This window comes from Tyto alba, unplaced genomic scaffold, assembly GCF_018691265.1.
Source record: "Tyto alba isolate M040663 unplaced genomic scaffold, T.alba_DEE_v4.0 Super-Scaffold_8, whole genome shotgun sequence".
Lineage (NCBI taxonomy): Eukaryota > Metazoa > Chordata > Aves > Strigiformes > Tytonidae > Tyto > Tyto alba.
The window spans coordinates 9,344,040-9,370,731 of NW_024881329.1; the positions used below are offsets into that span (position 1 = coordinate 9,344,040).

Below are 26,692 nucleotides of genomic sequence, written 5' to 3' on the forward strand. Positions count from 1 at the left end.
TTTGGTTTTGTTTTTTTTCTGGTCCACCTACTGAAGTTTTTCTTTGAGAAACTTTTCCAGGTCAGTAGCTGATGGGAAGGAGTAGCTGTCACTGCAGAATAACAAGGCATCTGCATATAAATTGGTTCATTCTCTTCCTAAATGTCCACTTCTGCTATTTTAATGCTGAAAACAACAGTAGTCTATCCACATAGAAGCAAGGTGCAGAAATATATGTGGGAATGTGCTGCCAGTGAATCCTTTGGACAAGGCAAGACTTATGGTAGGAGCACTACAGCTAAAATTATATCAGTTCTTTTTCTGAAGAAGGACCTCTTTCTGGGAATAAGTTCCTTTCTATGTTAAATATTTCACTGTTCAGAGTAATGTTTGTTGTAGCAAGGCCTATTCTTCCTGCACAGATTTCAGCTGTTACATTAGGGGTTGATTAATACTGTTGACATCTTACACTAAAATTTGCAGGCTTTCTGAAACAACTTTCTTCCCTACTTTGTTTTGTACAGTTTCTTTGCTCTTATGAGGTAGTGCTCTGGTGATCTACTTGTTCAGTAGTAGTAGCAAACTTAAAATAAATGAACCTTGAATTCAGAAGTTACCTGGAAAAATTCCTACAGCTGGAGCTGCAGTCAGCAATGACAAATTCAGAATTAACGTGGCTAAGAAAACAAGTTGATAAAATGGATGTGAAAAAAGGTACATAACCAAATACTTACTCTTCTTGTCGTTAGCAGTACTTAGCACTCCCGTAATAATAGTCTTCTATTATTTAGCAACTATAGTTACTCTACAGAAGAGGATTTGAACTGGAGACCAAATCTAAGGGAATACCAAATATGGGAATATTTATGAGAGAAATTCAAAGTATACAGAAAAAGTGTAGGATTTCTATCCTATAGGTAAATTTAAGTCCACGTCCACTCAAATTTTGTGTGATTTATACTAGAAATACTTTAGGATTTATTAGTTTTGGCAGAACCTATAGAATGTGCAGGTGTATAATCATGCAGCTCAAGACATGTCTTGGGGGGGTTTTTTGTTTGTGTTTGTTGGTTTTTTTTTTCCTTTGGTCTAACTACTAGAAAAGTTAAGAATGCTCATCATAGTTGTGTTCTTTGAATTAGGCTTACTTTATTGTCAGGGATAGACCTGTCCCTCTGGGTTGTTCTCTTCCCCGTTTTAGTTTTTCCTTTACTCTAAGCAAAAACTCCTTTCTCTGCAACCTCCAGAGCTTGGGACTGGCTGTTTGGCCTGCAAACTGCCATATGGGCACACTTGATTTGACTTTACCTTCTTACAGCTCAGTTTGAAATGATACATGCTAAGGAGTCCATATTGCAGTTTGTAAATATGTATTGTCCTTATCTTATGGATGTGCCTATATCTGACTTTGGAGATGCCCCCAACATAGTTATGGTGTTGCTTGAACTCCAGATGTGCTGTGTGGCTCAGTAGCATACAAGAGTCTCATATCTTTCCACCTATTCCTTGTTAATTAAAATACATATAAGCTGCTGTAGCCAAAGAAGCAGTTTCTGTGGGGGTGACTTCAGTGGTGCTTTTTGTTGCCTTGAAAGTGTCCAAGCTATGCTCTGGCTCTAATTTTTGAACCCTTCAGGGTTCTTATCAGATAAATCTGTTCCCTTGCCTCTCTTTAAGGCTGTCCAAATACCATATGCTAATTGCAACAGCCAAAGCATTCTTGGACGCGTTGAGGAATACCATGGGTCCACCTCGGTTTCTTAGGGCTCAGGTCACTGGCCTCCTGTCAAAGGTGCAGTTCACTGGTCACGCAATCCTTTCAGTGGCAGATAGAGTCTGGAACATTCTGGCTTAGACCTATTTTCTAATGCAAAAGTGACTTTCTAACTTAGGTCATAATGCTAGTAGTAGAGAGCTTAAATCTTTGCTAGCTGCTCATTCTGTAACAAGAGGACAGAGGAGGTTGTGGTTTAAGAACAATCTCTTGCATTGCTATATTTCCTTGGGCTGTTTCCATAAATCTATTCAGAGAGAATTGTCTTTAGAGTCTTCTCACGTTTGCACTTGAAGGTCCTGGGTATACAGGCACTGCTGAATCAACCAACTGCTTTAAGCAGGACTTTTTCAAGCAGAGACAAGATACTAAAAAAATACCAGTCTTGACTTTACTTGCACTGTTCACAGTTTACTATTAATTTTGAAGGTGCATCAGAGAATATGAAACACTACTTCATCCATGTCAGCTCCTTCAAGATAGATAACTGTTTTGTTCCAACTTCCAGTAAAGTTCAAACTGCTCTAAACTGGCTCTTCTGTCTGTATCTGCCATGCTCTACTAAATTATGTCTTGTACATGTCCCATTCTCACAGGAAGCTATCGAAGCAAAAGGTAACATGCTTTTTTCTTGTAGAAAGCTGTCCTGGACCAGCTGGAGAGAAAGAATTATTGTCAGCATCTATTTTTTTAGTACTAAAAAGGAAAGGGGCATTATGTCTCACTTAGGCTTGCAGAAACTAAGCATTTTCATGCACAAATTCAAGTTGGTGATTTTAGTCAAAATGGTCTTGACTTTACAGGGACGTACATTTTTAACATCCAGTGTAATTATTTCTGAATTTCAGCAAGGACATACTAGTTAAAAATACTTGCACTTAATGGTGGGTACAGACTGCTTCTGGGGCATGTTTGTCTGCCTTTGATGTCCTAACAGAGGTATTCAACTTGTTCGTTCTCCTGATGAGCTACACGAAGCTGGAATTTTTGTCTCAATGTCAGAGCTACCACTTCTGGTGGTATCTTACCTCTTTTAGATTATTATCAGTTAGCTGAGTTTCTATTAAGTGCTCCTTGCAGATGAAGACTATGCTGGTTAGTAAAAAGCATTTTGCTAGATGTGTACGTGGATGCAAGGTGTTTTCTGCCCAGTATTCTTATAACTAGTCCTTCTCATCTTCATGCATCTCAGTTGTTTTATGGTTGTGGCACCAGGGGAATTAATGTATAGTTGCAGGATTCTTAACTTGTAAATCTCTCCTGGAGCAGTCCTAGTTTCTTAGTTCAATCTGTAGGCTGGTCACGGCTTGTGCAAGGCAAAAGAGCCTTACAGGCATTAGCTGAGTTATGGATCTGAGCTAATTAGGTGTTGCCTGATAAACAAAATGGTATTACTGGAAGGGACGGGGAAGGAAAGAAACAAAACAAAATGAGGTGTCAGATTAGTGCTTAAAATAGATGTTATTTGTGGTTTTGCTACTTAATTACTTGGGTCTCCGTATTTATAACTTGGATCTTCTATTTTGGCTGTGTTTTGCTCTGCACTCGATTAATGCCCAAAGAGACACTCACTTTGCCCATGAGTCTTTTGGTTTCCATTGTCTTTACACAGTGCAGGGGAACGGATGTTGTTTTCAGTGCATATGCAAGAAGTATTCATCTATCCAACTGTGAAACCAGAGAAGTTGTAACAGTAAAATCCAGCAAAATATACATAAAAAAAATAGAAAAAATACATCATCTAGAGCCAAAGTCATTCACACGTAAGAACAGCATTCCGTGGTTGCAGTTACAGGGGTACTTTCTTATATAAGCAGCAGCATTATCAGTGGAGTTACGTGCATTCCTAGTAGAAAGTTAAATCTGAAAGGACCACACAAAGAAAAACATGCCTTGACCACCTCTCTCAACTGCCATGGTATTTCTACGTCATGGATCTAAGCTGATTTGTCCAGTTCAAACTGCTGTGATCCAGGAAGAACCCCGTGCTCACAGCAGCTGGCTTCAGTGCAAGCTCATACATAAGGAAAACGTCGGTAATATCTACAGTATTTACATAGAAATGATTTTCAGTAAAAGAATTGCCAATTTTAAATTGCTCACTGTCTTGGTCTAAATTGCCTACAAACATTAGCAGTTACCATCAATTTACTTCTGCAGAATGTCCTGTTTCTTCATTGTGGCAGAAGTGATATAGTGTTTCTTACTGTTTTCATACATTTTTGTCCTTGTTACTTTTAAGAAATGTGAAAGCAAGCATAATGGACAAGATGAGCAAGGAGGTGGACTACAGATTGTGTATCAGGAGACCTGAATTTCACATAGCATGTTCTTACTAACACCTGTGTGCAGGAACAATCACTCTGTCCCTTTACCCCTTCCACAATTTGTGTGACCTGAATAGGATTTAAGCTGCTTTGGGCCAGGATGATTTCCTATTGAATTGTGCAGTACCTAAAATGCTGGAACCCAAGCTTGTTCAGATCTCCAGCCACTATCTTAAAATCGTGCTTATTTCTTTAGCTTTTATGGTGGTTGTTTTTAATAATAACACAATAACATATTTTGCTAAACTATTGTTTATAACCATTTTATTTTCTTGTATTTAATTAGACTAGTGAATGCATATATAACTATTACTGTGGCAAAAAACATCACTTTACAAATATGAATAATAGAGATTGGGCCAATGTTTTTTCACTCAAATTCTAAAATGGCTTACCCTTTATTTTAGCCTTTAACTCACAATAGGAAAACAGTGTCTCCTGTAATTCATGTCAGACCCTCTGTCTAATCTACAAAGTCCTTGGAGCATAAATTGTATCTTACTTGATTATAAAATGGCAAGCATTGTTGCTTGATTAATAATAGGATACTATCTCAAACTTGTCCAACCTCTTTCTCCTCCTTCATGGGCAAAGGTTAGAGAAAATGATCTGGTTTTGGTTTTAAATGGTTTAATTTAAAAAGGGAATATAAACACATAATTTTACTATTAGAAAGGTTGAAGTTCTGTCCAAGAGTATGACTTGCAAACAAATCAGGGCCAGAATTGTCTTACAGAATTAAACCTTTATTCCTACAAGCCAATCTTCATTGTTGATCTCCACGTCAAAGAGCTGGGGTTTGGGCCAGGCATGCTTTGATTCACTTCCTGTGGTAAGTAAACTGCTACAGAGTTGCTTTGCTTTTAGAGAGTACTTTTTCTAGGCAATTAATCAATATCTTCTGGAAAGCTTCAGCATGGGCTGGGGTTAGAGTTGCACAATCACTGAGGTTGCCAAACAATCACATGTGCTTACTTTGTTTGTGGAAACTTCCCATGATGATTTTTTTAAAAAAACAAAACAGATAAAAGTCCCCAGAAAAACACAAACCAAACAGCCTCCCACAGTCCAGATGAGTGTAAGCGGGGGGCTTGTAAATCACTGAAAGACTGACAGTGAATTTACTCTAACAGAATTACCATGCTGTAGTTAGCTTTTCAGGTGCGCAGGGAAAAGAGAAAATACTTTACTGGTGCCTGAAGCATCCTAAGACTTGTCTGGTGCCTGGGGTAACTCAGGCTTGTAAGGTTCCAGTTTCTCTCGTTTTGGCAAATCGCTTCAGAGGGAGCTAGTACAAAGGGTTCCAGTTACTCACACCTGAGCAACCCTCGGTCCCTGACAGCAGGGGACAGGACAGACATGTTTCAGCTTAGATGTTTCTTTCCAAATTTCTTGAAGCAGCTACCCAACTAAACAGCTGTCTAGAAAACTTCTTCAGTATTTGAGTTCTGCTTGAGGCTGGGCTATAGAAATGTTCATCTTGTCCCTTGGATCTGTGGCAGCTGAGGCCAAAGCTATGTTCTTCCTGGCAGAAAGTACATCTGTGCTTCATGCTTACTGAAGCTATCTCTGGCTCTAGCGGGGCAGAGAAATCCTGGGCAGAATCTCACAACTAGGATCGGCAATGTCAGGAGAAAAAAGAGGCTGCCTCTCTTTTAAAGCTATGCTTGAGACAGACAGTTTAAAAGAATAAAACTTAGACGTGAACAGAAAGGTGTGGAGTTCACATCAAGAATACTTTACTTTAGATGCTGACATAAATTCTGTATGTGGATTATTTGGAGAAGCTTCGTTAGACAAACCTGTAGTTCACAGATGATACCATAATCAGTGAATCAGAACTGCCTTAGATGCAGGCTAGCGACTGTATCTCCCTAGGTTTATGGGCTTACCCTAGTATTTAATATCCTTCCCCCTGCCTTCCATTTGATTCCGTTTAATGCCCAACTGTAGTCTTTGCTCTGAACTCACTGGTCAGCTCTCTGCTACAAATGCAGATATCCCTTCTAGTAATAGTTAAGAGAATGCATTTTTATCATCTCTTTTTAAGAATTAGTAAATCTGATACGATTAAAATGAGTCAGTGCTGTAATTTTGGGGGTATAGGAGGAAAGATACAGCAAGGCTGGTTATTCCATAGCCAACAGATTTCTTTCTCTGAAAGTAGAAATTCTTCAGATTTGCATCTGTCTGATGGGGATGACAACTCATGGAATATACTTTATTGTATATGCTCTAAGTAGCTCAGAGAATGTATGTGTGAACAAAAACCAAAACCAACCAAAAAAATAAATGCTGTGAGCACGATTCAACTGAACTTTTTCTTTTGAGAGGGCAAGAGCAGGAGGAGGTTAGAGGAAGACATACACTGGTTAAGCGTCCTCCCTTTCATATGAACTGGTGTATGTGCTGCCTTGAGAGGCAGAGGCTGCTGCAGCCCCTGGTAGTAAATACGGTAAATCCACACTTATTCTTGGGAATTACGTTTAGAAACCTGTTACTTGGTGATTTTTATTTTTTTAACAAAAGCAGTCGGTAACAGGAATTTGACAACTAAATTGCTACTATATAACTTCATTAACCTGTGAAGCTTAGAAATGTAGAAGGAAATGCTTTTGTCACTTTAGTCAAAGGCATTACAGCCATGATTAATGTCAAATGGAAAATAATTATTTTGAAAGCAAGTTGGAGTTGTACAGAATAACCATGAAAAAAGTTATCTGAGAACGGCCAGGTAGAACATGAGTAAGATAAAAATCCAGCTGAATCCAAGGGAGAACAATTCTAAATATAAAGAAAAGTAAGATTCTTAATTAAAAGGTATTGATATAGATCTAGTGATTTTTGTCAGATTAGAAGACTTCTTTACCTACTGTCTACTTCACAAGAATTACTTTCAATTAAAACAGTTGTACCTGAGAAACAAAGCATCACGCTTCTGCATTCAGTAGTGCTAGCTTGTTCGATCCTGATTGTTGTTTTACCTGGTGCTTTCTCTAAAACCCATCTGCAAGAATAATAAAAACTACTAACATTCTCTGGGGTTTTCTTTGGTTTGGGATTTGGTTTTAAATGTATTTAGCCCTTGTGATTGCAGTGTCAAGTTTGAATGTCTGAAGTGAGGGTCCCCAGAGGTGCAAAACTGGAAAAGCAAATAAAAACAAGCCAGTCTTTACTATGTGTCAGTATTTCTAATTCAAACCTTCTAAATTTAGGTTTTGACGGACCCATCTCGTATTTTTGAATTGTTGGGATTGAAAATGAGAGTGGATAAAGATAGCACCTATAGAGGGCGATGCATGGAGAAGTATGCATGGGTTTATTTTCCATTATGGCAATTCTGAATTTCATAGTAATTGTCCCTCTTGGACTTAAAGAACTGTGTCAGAGACCCAGGGCTGCAGCAGCTGAAGAGGCAGTAGAGAAAGCTGGAGAGCTGGCAGGTGAGGCTGAAAGGCAGAGACACTTACTGGAGTATGTCAAATCAGAGAAGGGGAAGGACTGTGGGTTAGAGCTGCAGAAATACAGTATTTTCAACTCCAGAAGAAAAATCAAGTAAGAAAACCAAAAAGATAAAATCTCTATATATACTTATTACCAATCCAATAGAATGAGCATTTGAAGTGAGGTATTTAAAGATACTAATTTTAGAGATTTTCAAAGATACTATTTTGTGTATTGCTGTTTTTGTTTTTCCCATGTAGATGTATACATTTCCTGCATCACATCTCATTTTTCTTATATGTCACACATCTGAATTTAAAATTCTAATCAAATAGGTTACTGTAAATGCCGTATAGAGAAAATTCCCATGTTGAGTTCTAAGTTTCTTTCCCAAAGATGAGTCAATCTAAGACTGCGATCAGAAAAAAAAAGAGAAATTTTGGGTTGGATCAATCAGATTCTTAAATTTTCCTCTGCCAACACAAGCAAGACAAGATTCAGTGACTACAAGTTGAAGATCACCTTATTTTCTGTTTAAATGAAGTTTACATTTTTAATAATTAAAGTAATTGAAAATTGGTAGAGATTGCCAAGGTATGAAAGTTTCAGTGTTCCCAGCTAGTCTCCAGCTGGGGGCTTAGCTTTTCCAGGGCACATACTTTAAAGCAAATGATAACTTCTGTATATTAGCCAAAGGGAATAATTCAAACATGAACTTCTAGCAATTCCAGAAGTACAGACATTTGTATTTCTAGAACACTGCTAGAAATAGGAGTTTCAGCTGGTTCCACCAATACAGTCTGAAACTGTGTTTCAAAGTATTTTCTTCCCCATTATCCTCTCGATTTGCCCAATCAAAACACAACAGTTAAGGACTTGGCTCATCAAGACTAACGGGCCCCTACTGATGCTAAAGCTCTTCAGGGACAGTTGTGCTGTGCCTTCAGCAGGTGTCGGGACGTGGATGTGCCTATTCATGGCAGAGCACTGGCACAGCACACAACTCTTGTACGGTGCAATCATGTGGTAATACAGAGTAATGGCAAATTTTATTTCAGTGTTATATGGCCAGGTGATTTAATTTAATTTATCTTCAGACATCTAAAAATTAGCAGTCTAGACACCTTATGCGGCCCATGGAGGCCCGCAACTTGGCATCCCCAGAGGGCAAATCATCCTACCCTAGGATAATTATCTAAGGTAGGTGGAATGAATCACCTTCTGAGGAACCCGTTTGTCTGTTGCCTAAGGAGTGTATAGATGTCTAGACACTCATCATTTGGATAGTTAAATCTAAGTAAGAGGAATCCCACCCAGCAAAGCAGTAGCTCAGGCATTATCTTTGTTATTAGTTGAATTAGTTTCCAATTTTAGACATAACTTACCCCCCTCCTTCCCCCCCAACAACAATTGGGTAGGATCCCAATTGAGCCCTGATCCCTCTCTAAAACTTAAAGGGGGATTTCCCAGGACCAGGCTTGCATACAGTTGGTATCCATCTACCAGTTCCCTTCATATTTTGGCTTTTATTCATTTCTTTTTTGTTACATTTACTGTTTTTTCCATATTGAATTTTAGTTCTGCTGTTTCAGCAACTGAAGAATTACTTTCTGTGCAAGTGTGAAAGTATCTAGCAAATTAGTGTCTGAGAAACCCATATGGAACTCTCAGCAGCTTTGTGGTAAGTATGCACAGACAGTACATTTGTGAATGGTCTTTCAGCATATCTGAATACTTCACGGTCTTGAAAGTTAATTGAGTAGGTACTGTCACAACATGAATTCTATAGATGGAAAACTATGGGAAAGTGCAGGTCACCCTGGAAAAGCAGGAAATTAAGCCGATATATTAGATCTAGTGAGTAATCAGAGATATCTGCGTCCTCCTGAAAGGAGTGCAGTACGCCTACCCCAGCTCTCACGACTTAAGTCATGCTTGGCTCTTCCTCCCCAAGTCTGGCTAGGGCTCTACTTTAAAACAGTTTGCTTTGTATGAAATCAAAACAGTCCTACACTTCTCAGATTGGCTCACTGCACTACGTGTTCTGAGAACATTTAAAGTTAAAATGTCAGCTGCACCCGCGTACAGTTCCTGTTGTTTTGCTGTGTCAATACTGGGAAGTGGGATTAGTATTAATGCTTCTACTATTAATCAGAATCTGAAATGTTAACTCAGCAAGCAATGTAGGCTTAAAATAATTAACTGAATGGCATTTGTCTGAGGAGCAAAAGGAATACAAATAAATGCGGGTATATATAATACACAAATTATACATGTATGTGTGTGTATACAAAAAAAATAAGGCCTTAAGTACTTCCCCTGCTTTATGCATCTGGCTCAGGAGGAATGCAGAGATGGCCCAACACGCATGCTTGGTGCCTTGTTTATTACTTTGCTGCAGAGAGCAACTGGTTTCTAAAGGAGCAGCTGTGAACCGATTCTGCAGATTTGTATTTGTATGATGTCACCTTCTCTAATCATCCCATGGATCCCTGAGCTGATGCAGATGGCAGTACTAGCCCTGACTAACGGCAGAAACAAAGCAAGCCACTACCACAGTGAACTCTGATTTTGGTGTAATTTAATATTAATTTGAATATTTATTTCAACTCTGCAAGATTCTTTTCTAAGAAGAGTCAGTCACCCAGTATTCTACACTCCAAAGTGATTAAAGTTCCAACTATCTATGAAGGCTAAAAGAATATGCAATCATTCCTTAAAGGGGTAAACAAAATCACCATAGAAATGCAATCAAGCCTTAACCTGTATTTTAACTGAAATGTTTGTGCCAACTCACCCTTCATTTCTCAAGTTTCACTTTATCCTACCAAAAACATCTCTCAGAAGAAAATCTAGAAACTCTTCACCCTTCACATTAACAAACCAATCTCTTTTTCCTTCACAAACTTAAGCTTCTTAGATAATATTCTGGGAATACACCACGCATCAGATCCTTCAGGCAATTTCACAGCTAACATAAATGAAAACTAAATGTAAGATTTACATTGTTATAAACTTCTAAGTATTTGAAGATAAAAATTCCACTCTGATGGTTGTTTTCCTCACTCCAGCCATGCTTTTAGGCCAAGTGTAACTCTGTTGTCATGGCTGCTTGGTCAACTCCTTAAACATAACATTTCACCAGGCTCCAACTACCAGCTGTATGGAATCTGTCAGAGGAAATGGATGTGAGCTCCATTAAATGAAGCCAGATGAGCCTGTATCCCTCGAACATCACCCCATTAAAAGCCACACCAGTCAAGGAATTCCTTCTACCTTAACAGTTGTATTGAGTCCTTGAACCTCAGAGGTAAAGCCTGATTTTGTTCCAGAGATTTATTGGTGACTTGGAATGCCTCTCTGCTCAACCCTCCTGAGACCCTCCCCTGCAGTGCTGTGTCCAGTTCTGGGGCCCCCAACACCAGGACACAGACCTGCTCGAGCGGGACCAGAGGAGAGCACAGAGATGCTCAGGGGGCTGGAGCACCTCTCCGCTAAGGCCAGGCTGAGAGAGTTGGGGGGGTTCAACCTTGAGGAAAAAAAAAAGGCTGCAGGGAGACCTTAGAGCAGCCTTCCAGTGCTTAAGGAGGCTAAAGGAGAGGTGGGGAGGGACTTTTTAATAGGAGGTATAGGATTAGGATGAGAGGTAGCACTTTTAACTGAAGGAGGGAAGATTTAGATTAGATATAAGGAAGAAATTCCTCCCTGTGCAGGTGGTGAGGCACTGGCACAGGTTGCCCAGAGCAGCTGTGGCTGCCCCCTCCCTGGAAGGGTTCAAGGCCAGGTTGGACGGGGCTGGGAGCACCCTGGGCTGGGGGAAGGGGGCCCTGCCCGGGGCAGGGGGGGTTGGACTAGGTGATCTTTAAGGTCCCTTCCCACCCAAACTATGCTATGAACCTCTTCCTGCTTTGTTGCAGGTGAGAGGAACACTGTGACACTCCAAACCCCCTGCACACAGGACCAGGGCCCACGACTCAGCTGCTGTTTGCATTAAGGCCTGAGGTGTGTAGTAGTTCAAGTAAGCACCGCCGAAAGCAAGTTAAAAAAACATGGGTTTCGCCAAGTACACACAAGAGTAAGCTCTGCCCTTCACTTTGCTTCACTAGCTCTCTGGTAACAGATTTTAAAGAGTAAGCATGAACTGGCAATAGTTAGTGCAGCTGATAACCTGGATTGCAAGGTAAGATAGGATAAGTCATGTTTCAGATTCATTCTGTAAGTTTACAGCAATTATTATTAAAGTTTGTACTGAGATTATCTAATCAATCTTTTAATTTATTCATAGCTCTAGAAAAACTCCAACCAGCATTCAGGCAGAACCTTCTGTCTGCTGAGGGCAGGTCAGTCAATCACACTCACAAAAATTTTCTGTACCCAACCTTTCCTCCCTGCCAAAGCTCCTTCCCGCAATTTTCCTCATGAAAAAGGATGCTTGTGCAGAATTAGGATATTTTGACTCTTTGAAACTTTAATCAGAACATTCTCCTTAAATGTCTAAATTTAAACATAACTATGCCCCAGGGACAACTGCAGCTTTAAAAAGATCTAGTCTTCTATTGGTACAAACAGCAGTGAGCTATTATGCTTCTTATTTCTTAGAAAAGGTGGGAATTCAGAGTGACAGGCTGTTCTCAATAACCAACCCCTAACTTCTCTTGCAGGAATCTTTTTATCTGATACAGATCAATTCAGTTAAATAGACTTGCATTTCAGCACTTTGCTGCCAAGTACACCAGGCAATGCTAACAGGTGGCAGTGACATGTCCTGAATGGTAACCACAACTTAGTTCATCATTTCAGAACACAATAGGTACAAAAGGTGGTGTGTGTGCAATTTTTTCTCTAGTCCTCCTACGAGTGCAGTTACGTTACAGCTAACACTTAACAAAATTAATACTAGTGAAAGCCATTATCATTGATCAGTGCCATTGGTTTAATTTGGACTGACTTTACTATTTAAGATGGAGTACGCTCTATTTACATTTCAAGTACAATGCAACTCAAAAGCCACAAAAATTAGACCAATTTTATACCAGTTTCAAGAGATCAGATCTGTTCACACCAACTATATGTAAATTTTTCAAGTGTCTCATGACAGACACCTATTCCACAGTCTAGTGTTATTTTCTACTGCATCTGTTCTATTCAGATTTTTGGTCATGGTTCTTAAAGGAGTTTTACTTTATCAGAATTCCTAACTCAGTGGCTAGTTACAAACAAGCCAAGCAGCAAAGCCTTCATGCACAAGTACGTAAAGTCATAGCAATTACACTTTAGACTGGGCAAGAATACAAGGCTTAGTTTAGTTTTGCTATTCAAACCATCTACAGCTGCCAGCTTAACCTTCTCCAAAACTTTGGCAAAAAAAGAGTGGGTTGCAGGTTCTGGTTCTATCCTCCTGAACTTCTGACTCAGAGTTGTTTTACTTGCACCTTCTACTGTTGCCCTTTTCTCTCACCTGTACAGTAAATTTAGTTGGAAACTACTGGTTAGGACTGTTCTTTCCTGACTCGTGGTTCCTCTCCATCCAGTTTTGCAGCACTTGGGAATGAAATGCAGTTTATCTAGTAACCTATAACTGAAGTACACAAGAACTAGTATTAGAGGCATGCACCACTGAACTCATCAGCATCAGCTGTAACAGCAGAGTTTAAACACAAATGACAGACCAAATTTACAGAAACACAAGCCTGTTATTGAAACAATGCTATATTTCACTACACTGCATCTTGCTACACGCAAAATTGCAATTCTGAAACAGCAGAATTTGGAATTAAGTGAACCTCAAAACTGTACTTGTGTCCCTTTATCTCAATAAAGGGTATTTAACTGCAGAACCTTAATAAAAGGACATCCACTTGAGAAGCATCTTTACCCAAGAGTAGCCGTGAAGGGGCAAGCAAGCCCTGCAGATCTAGCATCAGCTCTATTATTCCACAAACAGGAAATGCTTTCACAACTCGAAGATTACTGTGTCATGACTGGGAAGCACAACATACCATTAGGAACTTTTCTGGATGCCCTACATCCTGCTTGACACTGTTACACAGGAGTTGCAGCTACATCAAAAAGCAGCCAGCTCCTGACCTCAAGATTGTAAGTGTAGCTAGTGCTCTGCTTTATCTCTAAATTGGAGTCCACAGAAACACCCTGTTCTGCTGTTAACTGCTGGCTATGGCACATTTCTGAAACACAGAAACAGCATTTAAGGATCATGGAATTTTTTTTAGTAATTTAAAAAGTCAAATACCCTTTATGATTGTCATCCCTTTTACAGAAGCATCATACCTTGATTTACTGGGCTACACGTTGTACAGCAAGTTACTGAGGCACCTGGAGCAGCTCAGCTCACTGATGGGATCTAACTTAGGAGCATACGAGAGGCCACTATCTGTAACTGCAGGTCAGGAAGCCTGCCCCTCCCAGCAAATGGCCCAAGGAGAGAACCAGACCCACTCTAGTCACACCACTTTAAGGTACATAAATGCAAACTATCCTTCCCCTCAAAGGAAGCCCTTTTACAATCTCTAGTAGTTTCCTCATGCTCCACTTTCTCATTTCCCACAATACATAAGACGGTATTTAAGCTAAAGCACTACCACCACTGGCAAATCCAACTTTCAGTCAAGGAGACACTACTGTTTTGCCATTACAAATACATCACCTTGCAACAGTTGAAGTCTCAGTACAAGGAAAAAAAATTTCACTAGGGACAAGGTTCTGGGAAGTCAGGTATTTTGAATATTTAATAGATGACATTTCAAGCCTGTACAAAGCAACATCACGAGGGGTTTTCTTGCCAATTTGATTTGAGAAACAGGCAGCTAATAATCAGTGCTGCTCAAGAGACACGCGTATGACCTGGGGAAAGCTCAAAGCATTAGGAAGTTAAAAAGCACATACTCACTGATAAAGCATACATTGGGCCACAAGGCAAACTGTTACCATTTCTTCAGCAGAATTTAATTTTCCTCCTGTCACAGCAAATTTGTAGTGTCTAATCTTGTCTGTGACCTTATTTAGAATTCATTTGCATGTTAAGACAGTTATTATTAAAAGAATTTTAGGATGGTCCCAGTCTAAGTCAACTCCCACTGCTGTTTCCTTCCGTAAGTAAACCAGTTATCAGTTAAAGCTCTTCTACTGGGAGACATTCAGAAACAAGTCAAGTATCACAATGTTTATTGATAGATACAAGTATATAAAATCAGGGCATGAACATGTCTTGATAAATTAAGTAGACTTAATTTCAGTACTATTATAGAGGGACCAATTCAAATTTCTCACCATGTCATGTTTCACACCCACAAACACCTCTTCTCCAAAGGGCATTAAACCATCTCTTCAGCTGATCAGTTTTTGTGCAAGTAAACTGTTTCTTTTAAAAAGACTTGTGCACTTGCCCAGGCTCAAGGATATTAAAACCTAGCACATAAAGCCCATTACTAGAGGTAGAAATACAGGCAATATACTATTACGGCAACAACCATCGATTACAGTTAAGGATTCTCTGTAACAACCAAATGGATAATCAAATATTGCAACAACTCAAGTATTACACTGAGCAAAGTGCATTTCTACAGTATTCAGTGTTGCTATTCAGTTTTCTAACTTAAAAACAGCCTATGGTAACTGGCAGCAAAGAAGACCCTTGCAACAGACTGCTTCTGCTCGAGAACTTAATGATGTAATTATTGCATGCTGCTAATACACTGTTATCTAAACATTAAAGATACTCTAAAATATTTTTATTGTAGACTATTAAGACATACTACAAAAACCTTTTGCAGAGGATATCCTATTGACATACTTCTGCTTTAAATATTGTGAAACATTACAGCGGAATGAATTTTCGCAGTGGTTAGGTCAAATGCAGTTACATCATAGCAACAGTATGTTTGCACAATTTAAGGCTTTGGCTGGTTCTTTAGTCAGCTTCTTCTTCAGATTCTTCTTCTTCAGCAGTTTCCAGCCAGGTTAGCCACTGGTTTACCTGCAGTTACATAAAATTGGTTTAAGAGAACAGGAATTATTTCCCCACTATGTGCTTCTGCAGAACACTGCTTTTTTCCCCCCAACGAGTTCTAAAAATTTTTCAGCGACACTTTGGATTAAACATAGGTCTCTAGTAAATAAAGGTTTACTTCATCTTGTCTCACTCCTTCACAGTGAAATAGTCAACGAAGTTTCTAGATATTAACAACCCAAACAGTTTGGAAATGTCCTCAAACACTCCAGTGCAGCAGAGATCACAGAAGACAAATCTCTACTCTAATGTTGTCCAATTTACCTGGAATAAAGCCTTGCCTTTCCCTGGAAACTCTTGAGTAATATCTTCTTTCCATGCCAAGAAGGCTTCTTCTTCAATGATCTCCATGTCATAGAAATGAACAAAGAAGCGCAGTAACATGCCTGCAGAAGTCAATTTAAACTTTGTTAGCTTTATAACCGTCTGAACAGCTGGCTTCACTGTAAGAAATGCAGTGACAAGCCTGAAAGCGATACACAGGCACAAGCAAGCAGACACAGATCAAATTTTCATTAAGAACTTGGTGCACGTACCTTTTGGAAAGTTATTGTTGTAGCAGTGCACCTGGAGTGCATATAAAGCACTCACTTGCAGATCAACATGGTCATGGAGGAACTTCTGCATTACCGGCTTGAAGGACAGCAGCAGTTGTTTTTCCTGCTCTAGCTGCTCTTTAGATGGAGCAGCTGAAGAATCCGATTCGTCACTAGGTGGGTTTACTTCACTAGAAATATACTGCAAGAAACTAAAGAAAAAAAAAAGGTAAGTTCTGTAAACTGAGATAGAACAGCTAGATTTCATGTTCTAAAGCAGTAAGACATGTACCCGCAAGTTTAGTTTGCTAGCTATTACTAAAAATACCCTCCTGCTTGTATCAGCAGTTAGGTTCACGCACAGCGGATCAGTGTTGTGGTTGACTGCACCACAAAAATCCTCGTTTTGCTTTTCTTACGGCTCTGAAACATTTTTGAAAAAGACACAGGTCTGGATCTCTCCTTCCCAGGCAGAAGCAGCAGTTCGCACCAAGGCTTTTTTTTCTCAAATACAACAGGTGTTTAATACAGGGGAGGTTCACTCAGAGTATTTACCCCTCTAGGTATTTTTCTGTTTTTCTGCACAGTTACACGTCAGCCTTCACAGAGTTAAGTGACTTCTTGGTAGCTTAACAACACACATGCCTAAACTGTATCAAGATAGCATCTCACCTGGTCATCAATATATTCACAAATCCCTTATCTACATGAAGTTTGGGTGAAATGTTATCTTTAATCCACTTATAGATGGCTTGAGGGGATGGATCCGATTTTATTTGCTTTAGCAGTTCCTTCTCCAGTTTCAGAAGCGGGAACAAGAAGCTAAGTCCCTTCCCTTCTAAGATCTCCAGCATGCGGTCCTTGTTCTGGTCAATTTCTGACAAGTAAATAAGAAAGACACACTTAAGTGCTAGTGCTAATTAGAAGCTATGATCAGTGGTTCCCAGGTCTATCCACCTCTTAAGAAACGCCATTCTTAATCGTGACAATTGACTGCATTGAAGTAACCTTCTATGTTATTTCACTCTGGTGTAAAAAATGAGGCAAAAACATCTTGCATACACTAATATGAGGTGTGATAAGAGCTATGTGGTAACTCTTACCTGGTAACATTTTCTGCATATTCACTTTGCTTTGCTGGAACAATTCTGTTAGCCATTCACGGTCTTGTAACTTAGCTAACTGCTGAAGGCAAAGCAGGAAGAGAGGGAAATGGGTGCCACTTTCCAGTGGTTGAGCCAGTTCGGAAATGCTCACCAGTTCTGAAATAATGGCACGGGCTGCAAACTGTGCTAAGTAGGACTTCACCAATGGGATGTCCACCTCCAGTTTGGGACACTGGTCCAATACATTCAGGAATGCCTAAGAAACAGTAAACACACACAAGTTGAAATCCTGCAGTAATTTTCTGCTTGTTTACAGTAATACTCTTACTACACAGGATCCCCACGTTTTTCTCTGCATTCGATCACTTGTCAAGAGGATCACCATTTCGTTTCTAAAATCCTCTACCTACATTTCTTCCTTTCATGACCTTTTACACCCCTCACAGGTTTATGTATTATGATTATTACCTCCTCAGACCAACAGGATTTAGAAAAATCTGCACACTGCCCTTATGCATGCTAAACACCATTACCAACAAATCAACAAGGACTGTGAGCCTGCCAAATTGCAGTACCTGCATGAAGTTGTCACTTGTGGCTATTCCCTCCTGCTTGAGCAAGCTGATCAAAGTACTTGCTTTCTCTTTGTCTTCATCTGATCTATCTAGGGATTGAAGGATTACTTTGCTCAACATCTCAGGAATGAAGTGTTTTGGAGCTCTCATTTCTCTCACAGTATTGACAGCGTCATTAGCATTTCCATTGTTCAGATACTCAGTCACAACAGCTTCCTAGAGAAAAAAAAAGTACATAAACATTCGTTTTTAAAGAGCATATACAAGGCTTCAAGAAAGCACTATTACATACTTAACTTACAGTTTGTTTAAGTAGCTCTTCTTTAGAAGGAGGTGGTTTCTTGGTGGTCTTCGCAGGCTTTTCTTGTATAAGTGGTGGATTTGTTTTAAGACCAAGTTGAGGAGGCTGAAAAAGATACCTGAGTTTGTTTCTTTGTAGCATATCTACCTATATTTGTATCAAGTTTAAGAACACTAAATATGTACAAAGGCAGATCCACATCAGATTGCTCTGTGCAAAGAGTTCTCTCCCTTCCCATATAAGAAACTGGTCTCAGTTTTACATGAGTGAAGAAATTAAGGACAGCCAACAACATCCAGTAATTTTTATATTTACCTGTCCCAAAGGCGGTGTCTGAGTGCGTGGTGGTTGAGCACTGGGAGGAATCATAGTTATCTGGGGCTGAAGCTTTGGCACTTGGTTTTTATTCATTAGAAAAGACTGAGCAGGTCTCAGGCTAATCTGTAAACAGGTAAGTCAAAAAAAACTCAAACTGTTTCAAGTATTCTGACCCAAGAATACACAGCCACGGACTCACACCAACTGATCCCACTCAAACATGACTTAGCCATTTCTACAGTGTTTACACTCAAATACAGATTAAGCCACCTGTACTGAAATTCCCCCAAAAGCACAACTTGATGAATCACAACTTGCTGAATCACAACTTGCTGAATCACAACTTGCTGCAAGTTACTGGTTATTTAGTTCCACTGATATCAAGATCTGGAATTGCTCCTTTAAGATGCAGTATGTTAGAGACCCAAGATTATGCATAGCATGTTTACTGATGTATTTTACAATCAAGATAAAACTCCACCAACTGCTCAGAAACTGGGATACAAGTCTGGTTAACACTCAAAATAAGTAGTGCAGTTTACTTTGCACATGACGTTTTGCCTATCAGCCAGTTCTATTAAAAAAAAAAAATTAGCCTGGTCCAGCACTTCAGAGTTTCTTCATAAGTGTCTCAAGTTCAGACTTTTCTAAGGTTTTAATTAAATGTATTGTTATCAATGATGCATGGGAACTGATGTCAGAGTAGTGTTCTTGGGGAAGTGTGGGGGAAGGAAGGGACACCCCAAAAAAATTGCCCTCATATCTCAGTCTTGCTCATAGGACGCTGGATACCCTAAGGAAAGTGAGGGATAAGGTGAAAAAGGAAGGGACAAAGAAGGAGGAGGAGGAGAAGGAGAAAGAGTTCCAGCATTAGTCCTCGTAATAACGCGTCTTGCTATAATCATTGGGCAATATTTAGAATAGGCTTTAAGTAATGTAGGCATGTAATGTACCTCATCTGCATTAAGCTGTCCTTTCTTAGAAAACCGAGGTGGCATATCCTTCGACTGTCCTTGTTGCTGGGATAAGAGTCCCTGATTCTGGTTATGGTAGAGCTGGCTTTGCCCCTATTTCAGAAAGGGAGATATAGAGAAAGAAGTGCAGATGATGGAGTGGCGTACATCATATGGTAAGTAGTACCAGAGGGACCAGAGGAACAAAGATTCTATTTGCCAGGAAGGGAGAAAGAAGGAGCAGGGGTGGTGGGAGAGTAGCATCTATCCCTAAAAACAGGGCTATCTTTTAAATAAAATACACCATTCTGACCCACCAAAGCCACATGCACCTTTTCTTGCAGTAAAAAAAAAAAGTGTATTCCTTGCACTCTTGCATAATTTAAAAAGTTGTTTAGAATTTTTGTATCAGCTGAGCATCAGTCCTAATCAGAATCAAATCTGAGGAAATCTTTCAACATAAGCAGACTATAATCCATAACATACGCATCTGTAGAAGAGCTTCTAAACAAGCTGAAGGCACCCTGTGAACAACATCTTCCTTACCTGACTTTTCAGAAAAGATTTGCCTAGTTCTCCAAACTGGGATTGAGCAGAAGCCATGAGGTGACCCCCATGGCCATTGAAAAGTTGGTTTGAACGATGGCGTCCCATGGTGGGTGAAAATCTATCCTGAATAACCCCTGGACCAGTACCAATTCCGCTACCTGGATTATTAAGGAGACAAAAAGCAGTTTTAGTTCTTGTTCAGTGCAGTACAGCCACCGTCATCACAGCCTTGCAGTTTTAGTGTACCTGGCATTTGTCCAAACATATCAGCAAGCCCTCCAAGTGGGTCCCTGTCAAGTTTCATCCTGGGTGGCATAAAGGGTCCCTCCAGAAAGAAGTCGCTTCTCATCCCTTGAGACATAGGAGCAGGAATAAAGACTCCCAGATCCTTTAAAACAGGAATTACAGTTTGGATCAGTTTGGAGTAATAAACCCTGAGAAAGCCAAGCTTTTAGCTCTGAACTATGAGCTGATTTTAACCCTTAACCCCTTACTGTCACACTCTGCTGTGACAACTACTTCTAAATGCACAACATGAGTTTTGTGACATGGAGTAAAGAGCATACAGATTCACTTTAACACATAAGCAGAAGCCAAGCACAAGACTTTACATGCAACACGTACTTTTACTGCATCTTGACGGATTTGATTGATAGTCTTTGGTCCATTGTCAAGAAAAGCTTTGCGAGGAACCCAGTTGTGTTCTCTCAACTCCACAGTATCCTTGGAACACAATGAATTATTAAGAAACAACTCAAGACAAATTTGTGAGAAAAAGGAAGCAGTAATACGTTTTATCATCATACCTGCAGCAGGAAACGAATCCTTGCTGGCAATTCCTTACTTGACATCAAGGAGCGCATACGGGCAAAGTACTGATCCATTAAGGACTGAGGAACAAAAGCAACGTTACAAGTGAGGATTAGTTCTACCAATGTCTTGACTACTTTCAGGAAAGGTGACCACGTTCAAGACATTTAAGATCAAGTAAGAGAACAGACTGCCCTTTCCTGCCAGCTCCATCTCCTTGATGGCAGTTGAGCTCGAGGAAAACTGAACTTATCAAAACATCTAATCTGAGTCAAAGATGAAAGCATGCCAAAATTCTCATCACTATGACACCATTTCAAGTTTACATTCAGATCTCACAAGTCAAGGTCCAAAATACATTTGGTCAGATCACCTAGTTGTGTGCAGAATAGGAGTTCCTCACCACATTTTCTCAAGCAGCATTTAGAGAAACATTCTCACTTTTACGACTTCCTAATGACCCTAACTGCCTTCTGGAAAGACATTTAAAACCATTGCAATGCCTGGCTCCTTTTGCTATCAATAGATTTGATACAGGAGCAATAGGTGTCACTTATGCTTTCTGAAACTCAGACATCAGTTTTGTACTTATAAACAGAATACTGAATACAGAAGGTTCAGGAAATTAAAAGTCTTAGCCACAGAATTTAACTACTTTAATGACTGCAGTGGGTATGCACATACCTTGGCTTTTGCATGGTCTAATCTAGGTCCCACTGTCCTCATTATCTGACAGAGGCACTCCAAATCCTCCCCCATATCTTTGAGTTGGACTCTCTTCTTCTTTTCCAAAAGCTGAAATAGAAAAGGGGAATTAGGCATTTCAACGTATTATGAATGCTAGTTTATAGTAACTACTAACTTTGTACAAAGGCACACACAGACATTTCATCTTGTTCTGAAAACAGACTTCAAGATTAGTTTTTAAGAATTGCTAATTGAAGTACTTGTTACTCGTAAGTGGATGTACTTTGAAGTACCTGTGGTACTTGTGTCTAAGCCAAACTACTACTTGAAGACAATTCCCATGGCTTTGAACAAAGCTAATTTTCCTTTTTAATCACACCAGAAGATTGTTTATCTCAAACAGTGGGGATAGATAATTTCTGTGATATTTTATGCTCAGAGATTCCTAAAGCAGCAAAAACATTTATGTTTCCTAGTTCAGAAGTCCTATTTTGCTTAGCCCCCACCCAATCTGAATACTCACTGTTTTGATGCACTTATGAAGGATAGATTCATGAATAAGATCAAGCTTGCCAAGTTCTCCAATGAATTTGATGTTCCCCAGCATCTTGATCTTGGCAATGGCTCTCTGTTCCTCCTCCTCAGGGAGGAGGGGACCATCATGCTTATCATAGACTGTAAAACAAAGAAGCCTGTTTAACACAGCTGTAGAGTAAGAAGTTAAATAAACTCTGTATTAAAATGGTTTTAAAGCTTACTATCAACATTTCTGGTTCGGTTTTCAAATTCATCTTGAAGTTTAGATATTAAGAGGCGTCTGAATGTCTAAGAAAAGAGCACAAAGGAAACGATTAAGCTAATCAGTACAACTATACATGCTAGCAAAATTTACCATTCCAGACTGAGATACACTCACTGTGCTTTGCTTCTGTCCTGGATGACTCTCTGCTGATGGGCCATCAAAGTTGGGTGCATCTTCTGCCAGTCGCAGACATAGTTGAGCATACAGTGAGCTATACTTGGGCTCTTCAAGGGCTTTGTCTACGATCTAAACGAAGTTAAGTAAGGTAGCATGTAGTAGGATGCAAATGTTATTAGGAAAGCAAGCTGTAATACATACAACAGAATATCACCTACGTGGTATCACTTTTACGTGATCCAGAACATGTAACCATTTTTTGCCATTTCATCAACCATACGGAAATAACTGATTTTGTTTTAACACTAGTCTTAACACTGAAGCAAATGAAAAAAAGTTACTCTATACTACCAAAGAGTTTCGATACTCCTTAGCCAACAAATGGGACAAATGAGGTATTTATCATCAGAACACCAAACTATGTTTAATAGGAGACCAGATTGGTGATATTAAGTGACACCGTTGTTAAAACGGTGTACCAAGAGGTCACCTGTGGTAGCTTTTCCAAGACTGTTAGGCCTGTTTGTCAGGAAAACAGGAAGAGGTGGGGTGAGAGAAATAACATTGCTACCTAAAACAAACCAACAAAAGTATCACCAATCATGCTTAGTGACTCTTCAGTCTTCTAAAACACGAAGTTAGAGCCTTAAGTCTACTTCCTCCCCAGTATACTTTTTACACAAAAAAGCAGGAATGGTATTTCTGTATGTTTGGATTATCAAGCACCATTAGCCATGTTACTTCTGTACCCCATCAAAAACAGCCAACCTCTTCAGTTTTAACATACAAGAAAACTGCAGTTGGAAGAAATGCAGCCAACTTACCAGCAGTATGACCCCTTTTAGGATGAGCTTAGATTCTACACCCACATTGAGGAGCTCAAGGCATAGCTTGTCAAACTTTTCAGGAGTAAGCTTATTTAGTATGCTAAAGAGGAACAAACAAAAATAAAAATCCAGTTAATAGATACTGTAAGCATGCTACAAGTTTACTACTTAAGTCTATGAAACAAAATTGAAAAGTGTCATTTTCCATTCAACTACTTTTTTGAGTTACCTTTAGAATGTAAAGTACTACTGACTACTTCTGAAGTGTTTGCTGTTACTGGCCTATCAGTTTCTCCCTCTTTCCCTCCAAAGGGCACCACATACCCCCCCCCATGCCCTCACCCCAAACTCAAGACTTACATGTCTTCCTTTTCTCCAGCCCACTTGTTAGAGATATATATTGCTAAAGAAAGAAAGAAGAAAAAAATCTCAAAGAACTTACCCTCTTACTTTCCTGAAGATTGCATCATGTCGTTCTTTGTCATTTGCGGAGTCGTCATCTCGTCTAGTGCTTCGTGAAGGAATCCATTTCTGAGCGTTTTGCCCTGGGGTTTTCCCCAGGAACTCGCTGTAAAATTTTCAGGGATATGATTGTTGAACAGAAATTAACAATTTCAAGAACTGGCCTTTCAACCTTTCAATATTGCCTTAAACTAATTCTGTTACTAGATTTGTTAAGAGCATGCACTTACCCCTACTAATACTGCAACATCTGTTGCACAGTATTCACTCAACAATAATAATTAAAAGACAGCCAAGAAAACCCTCTGAACTTTTCAAGTGATATGCACATGAAAGTCTTTGTACCTCCTATCACCCACGACATACACTTTCAACAGATTATATGCTCTCTTGCTACAGACTGAATGACATTAACACATAGGCACTCTGTAGGCATTCCTTAAAGATACTCGATTTTCAACTCTGTATTCACTATCAAGCATGCTCTGCCTTTAAACTCATGCCAAATCAAAGAGTAAGATGACATACCTGTTGCTGGCAGTCTTGGGATAGTGCTGAGGTGCACCCCTACCACCTCCTCCGCCTGAAGAAGCACTGTTAAAAACAACATTGTAATCTTGTTTAAGTTCAAAGTCCCAATGCTTTCAATTACATGTCAGTTTTGGTATAAACGTAAGACAAATTTAAATTCTCCTCAAAGGACAGCTTCCACTGACAAGCATTCATCAGAACAACAACAAAAAGCACTGGTACCTGAAACGAGAAGCACCCCCTTCTGCAATCGCACTCTCCACTTTGGCGGCTTGACAACGAAGAATCTTCAAAAGAATAAAATTAAATTGACGGGGTGGGGAAAAACAAAACCTAGAAAGACAAATCAAGCATTCATATTATAGTTGTTTTACTAGCACCCATAGTATCTAACTTACAATAAAAGAACAAATTTTTGTTAGAGAAGGGGAACCCTCAAGCATTAAACTTCATAAAAAGCAAGAAAACTCTTGTTCAAGCAATACTTGGGATACTCACAGGAAAGCCAATTTCATCATTATAGCCATGTTTTCTAACGGGGGTAGGGGGAAGAAATAAAGGGATCACCAACTGAGGAAGCGAGAGCCTCAAATTTACCCTGTCAATCCCCCAAAATCACTTGTAAGGGGGGAAAAAAAAAAACAACTCGTTTCTGTATTCCGGCTAGTACAGCATAATAAAATGAATCCTGTATATGCTTTACAAACAATGATTAATTATGGCACGACAAAGTAGTCAAGTTTCAAAGCGAGAAATACCAGATCACAGAATGCATATTTAATACAGTAAAATGGATGTATTCTACATCGAAGTCCAAACGGCCAATTAAGCCATTAAATAAAGAAAAAAAATACTGCCCTTCCCCACCTCAAATTTTAGCTTTTAAGACAGCAACGGGAAGAAAAATTTCACTGCACTGCTCACGTAGTAGAAAACTGATCACGGGGATAGAAACTCCTGGGGAGCGCGTAAAAAAACCCCACAAGCATTCTGAAGTTCCATCACAGATCCGTTCCGAGGCACTACAGCACTGAGCACAAAGCCACCTCCTCGGAAGGAACGCCCGACACAAGGCGCCTCTCGCCATTAGGGCCGCGCTCCGCGGCCGGCTCACACGAGGAACGGCTCCCAACATGGCGGCGGCCGAACAAAAGGGCTGCAGGCGCGGGCGGGGCGCCCCCCGCAGGAGGCGGGCGCTACCCGGCTGCACCGAGCGGCTCCGGGCGCACCGAGCCACCTCCCCTTCCCCCGCCGGGCACCGCCCGTTTCCAGGCTCGGGCGCTTCCCGGAGCCCGACCGGCTCTTTGTTCTCTGCCAAGGAGGGGACTGGGCTCCACTCCTTCGCTGCCGGCGGAAAACGGCGCCCTCCACTCGCGGCACCCGCCCCGGTCCGCCCGGAAAAGGGGGGGCGGAGGGAGGCAGTCGGTATTGCACCCGCATCGCCGCCCCCCGTTCAAGCAGAGCCTCCGCTTTACTCGCCGCCCAAGCGTGAACAGGAAACATGGGCGAGGCTGCTGCCGACAGACACGGCTTCTCGGGAACCCGCACTCCCTTCCACGAGGGACAGACAGAAGTAGATCAACAGTAGCAAAAAAATCCCCTTGCCGCCGATTCTTGGGAACAAACAACTTCCCCTCCCCCTCCAGCAATACGTATCATAAAAGATCCTCAGACCGCAGCCCGCTACATGCAGCGAGGATACTCCTCCCCAAGGGCAAACCTCTGGGCACCCAGAGCCCCTAGAGACCGCCTCTAGAAACGCGGATCCTGCAACCAGCCTGATGCCCCGAAAAGCAGAGCTACGAAGAAACACTACCCAACCCCATCTCTCTTGCTGCAGATACGTGGCTCTAACCTCAAATGCTTCTGCTCAGCTTCTCTTCCGCGCCCCGGGGGGAATGCCGGTTTCCTCCACCCCTTCGCTTAGCATTCCCGGTAACGCGAAAGCGGACAACAGGTCCGGCCATCAACCCGAGCCGCCATTTTGTGCGGAAGAAAGCGAGAAGCCGACGAGAAAATGGCGGCCAGTTCGGACAGCCGCCATTTTAAGCGGCAGCTGCAGCAGTACCCGCTCCCTCCCGGCCCCACATCACTCTCCCACCACTCCCGCGTTTCTCACCTTCCCTAAGGCCTTGTCAGCTTCCCCGGGTCCCGGCGGCTACCAAGGGTAGGGGAAAAGGCAAAAGAAGGGGGGGGAGGGGAAGGGAGCCGGGGACCGGGGCTGGGGAGGGGAAGGGGGGAGCGCGCGAAACAGGGCGAGTCTCCGAATCACCACAGCAGGATCAGTAACGGCCCAACGCTGCCCCCCGCCACCTCCATAGAGAGCCGACTCGCTGCCGCTTCTAAAGCGCACCGAGCCAGCTCCACTAACTTTATTACCTTTCACGCAACCTACCCTACCTCCCTTCAGCAGCCGCCAATCGCCGCGAAGGGCTCCGCCCGTCTTGCCAATCACAACCGAGAAAGGGGGTGGCCTTAACGTCGAAGTGGGCGGAGGAGGGAGGAAGTTTGGTTGAACTGTGCCATCGCCGCAGTGCAGCATCCGTATTCGCGAAAGAAGTTACGCCA

At 40.9% G+C, this 26,692-nt stretch overlaps 1 protein-coding gene, 1 long non-coding RNA gene and 1 other non-coding gene across 4 annotated transcripts; 1 reads left to right on the forward strand and 2 right to left on the reverse strand.

Annotated features, from left to right (window-relative positions):
* The first annotated feature begins 7,469 nt into the window (after positions 1-7,469).
* Positions 7,470-14,827, forward strand: LOC122152477. The gene is made up of 2 exons (XR_006164593.1): positions 7,470-7,523; positions 11,442-14,827. It is a non-coding gene; the product is annotated as an uncharacterized LOC122152477 (long non-coding RNA).
* On the reverse strand, positions 14,246-26,504 carry EIF4G2 (eukaryotic translation initiation factor 4 gamma 2). 2 transcript variants are annotated; one of them, XM_033006998.2, is made up of 22 exons: positions 26,244-26,504; positions 24,347-24,411; positions 24,122-24,187; positions 23,574-23,699; positions 23,129-23,231; positions 22,302-22,433; positions 22,144-22,210; positions 21,909-22,060; positions 21,383-21,493; positions 20,695-20,778; positions 20,513-20,611; positions 20,135-20,276; positions 19,886-20,046; positions 19,340-19,453; positions 18,384-18,509; positions 18,069-18,173; positions 17,768-17,983; positions 17,190-17,448; positions 16,759-16,963; positions 16,087-16,298; positions 15,815-15,936; positions 14,246-15,517 (listed from the first exon to the last, which is right to left on the reverse strand). In XM_033006998.2, the coding sequence occupies exons 8-22, from the start codon at positions 21,990-21,992 to the stop codon at positions 15,452-15,454; spliced, it is 2,106 nt and encodes a 701-aa protein (XP_032862889.1). In that variant the 5' UTR covers positions 21,993-22,060; positions 22,144-22,210; positions 22,302-22,433; positions 23,129-23,231; positions 23,574-23,699; positions 24,122-24,187; positions 24,347-24,411; positions 26,244-26,504; the 3' UTR covers positions 14,246-15,451. The 2 variants fall into 2 exon arrangements, with proteins under 2 accessions (XP_032862889.1, XP_032862888.1); XM_033006997.2 differs by having other exon boundaries at positions 24,347-24,457.
* LOC116965106 lies at positions 19,138-19,298 on the reverse strand. The gene has a single exon (XR_004409161.1). It is a non-coding gene; the product is annotated as a small nucleolar RNA SNORD97 (small nucleolar RNA).
* Positions 26,505-26,692: the final 188 nt, after the last annotated feature.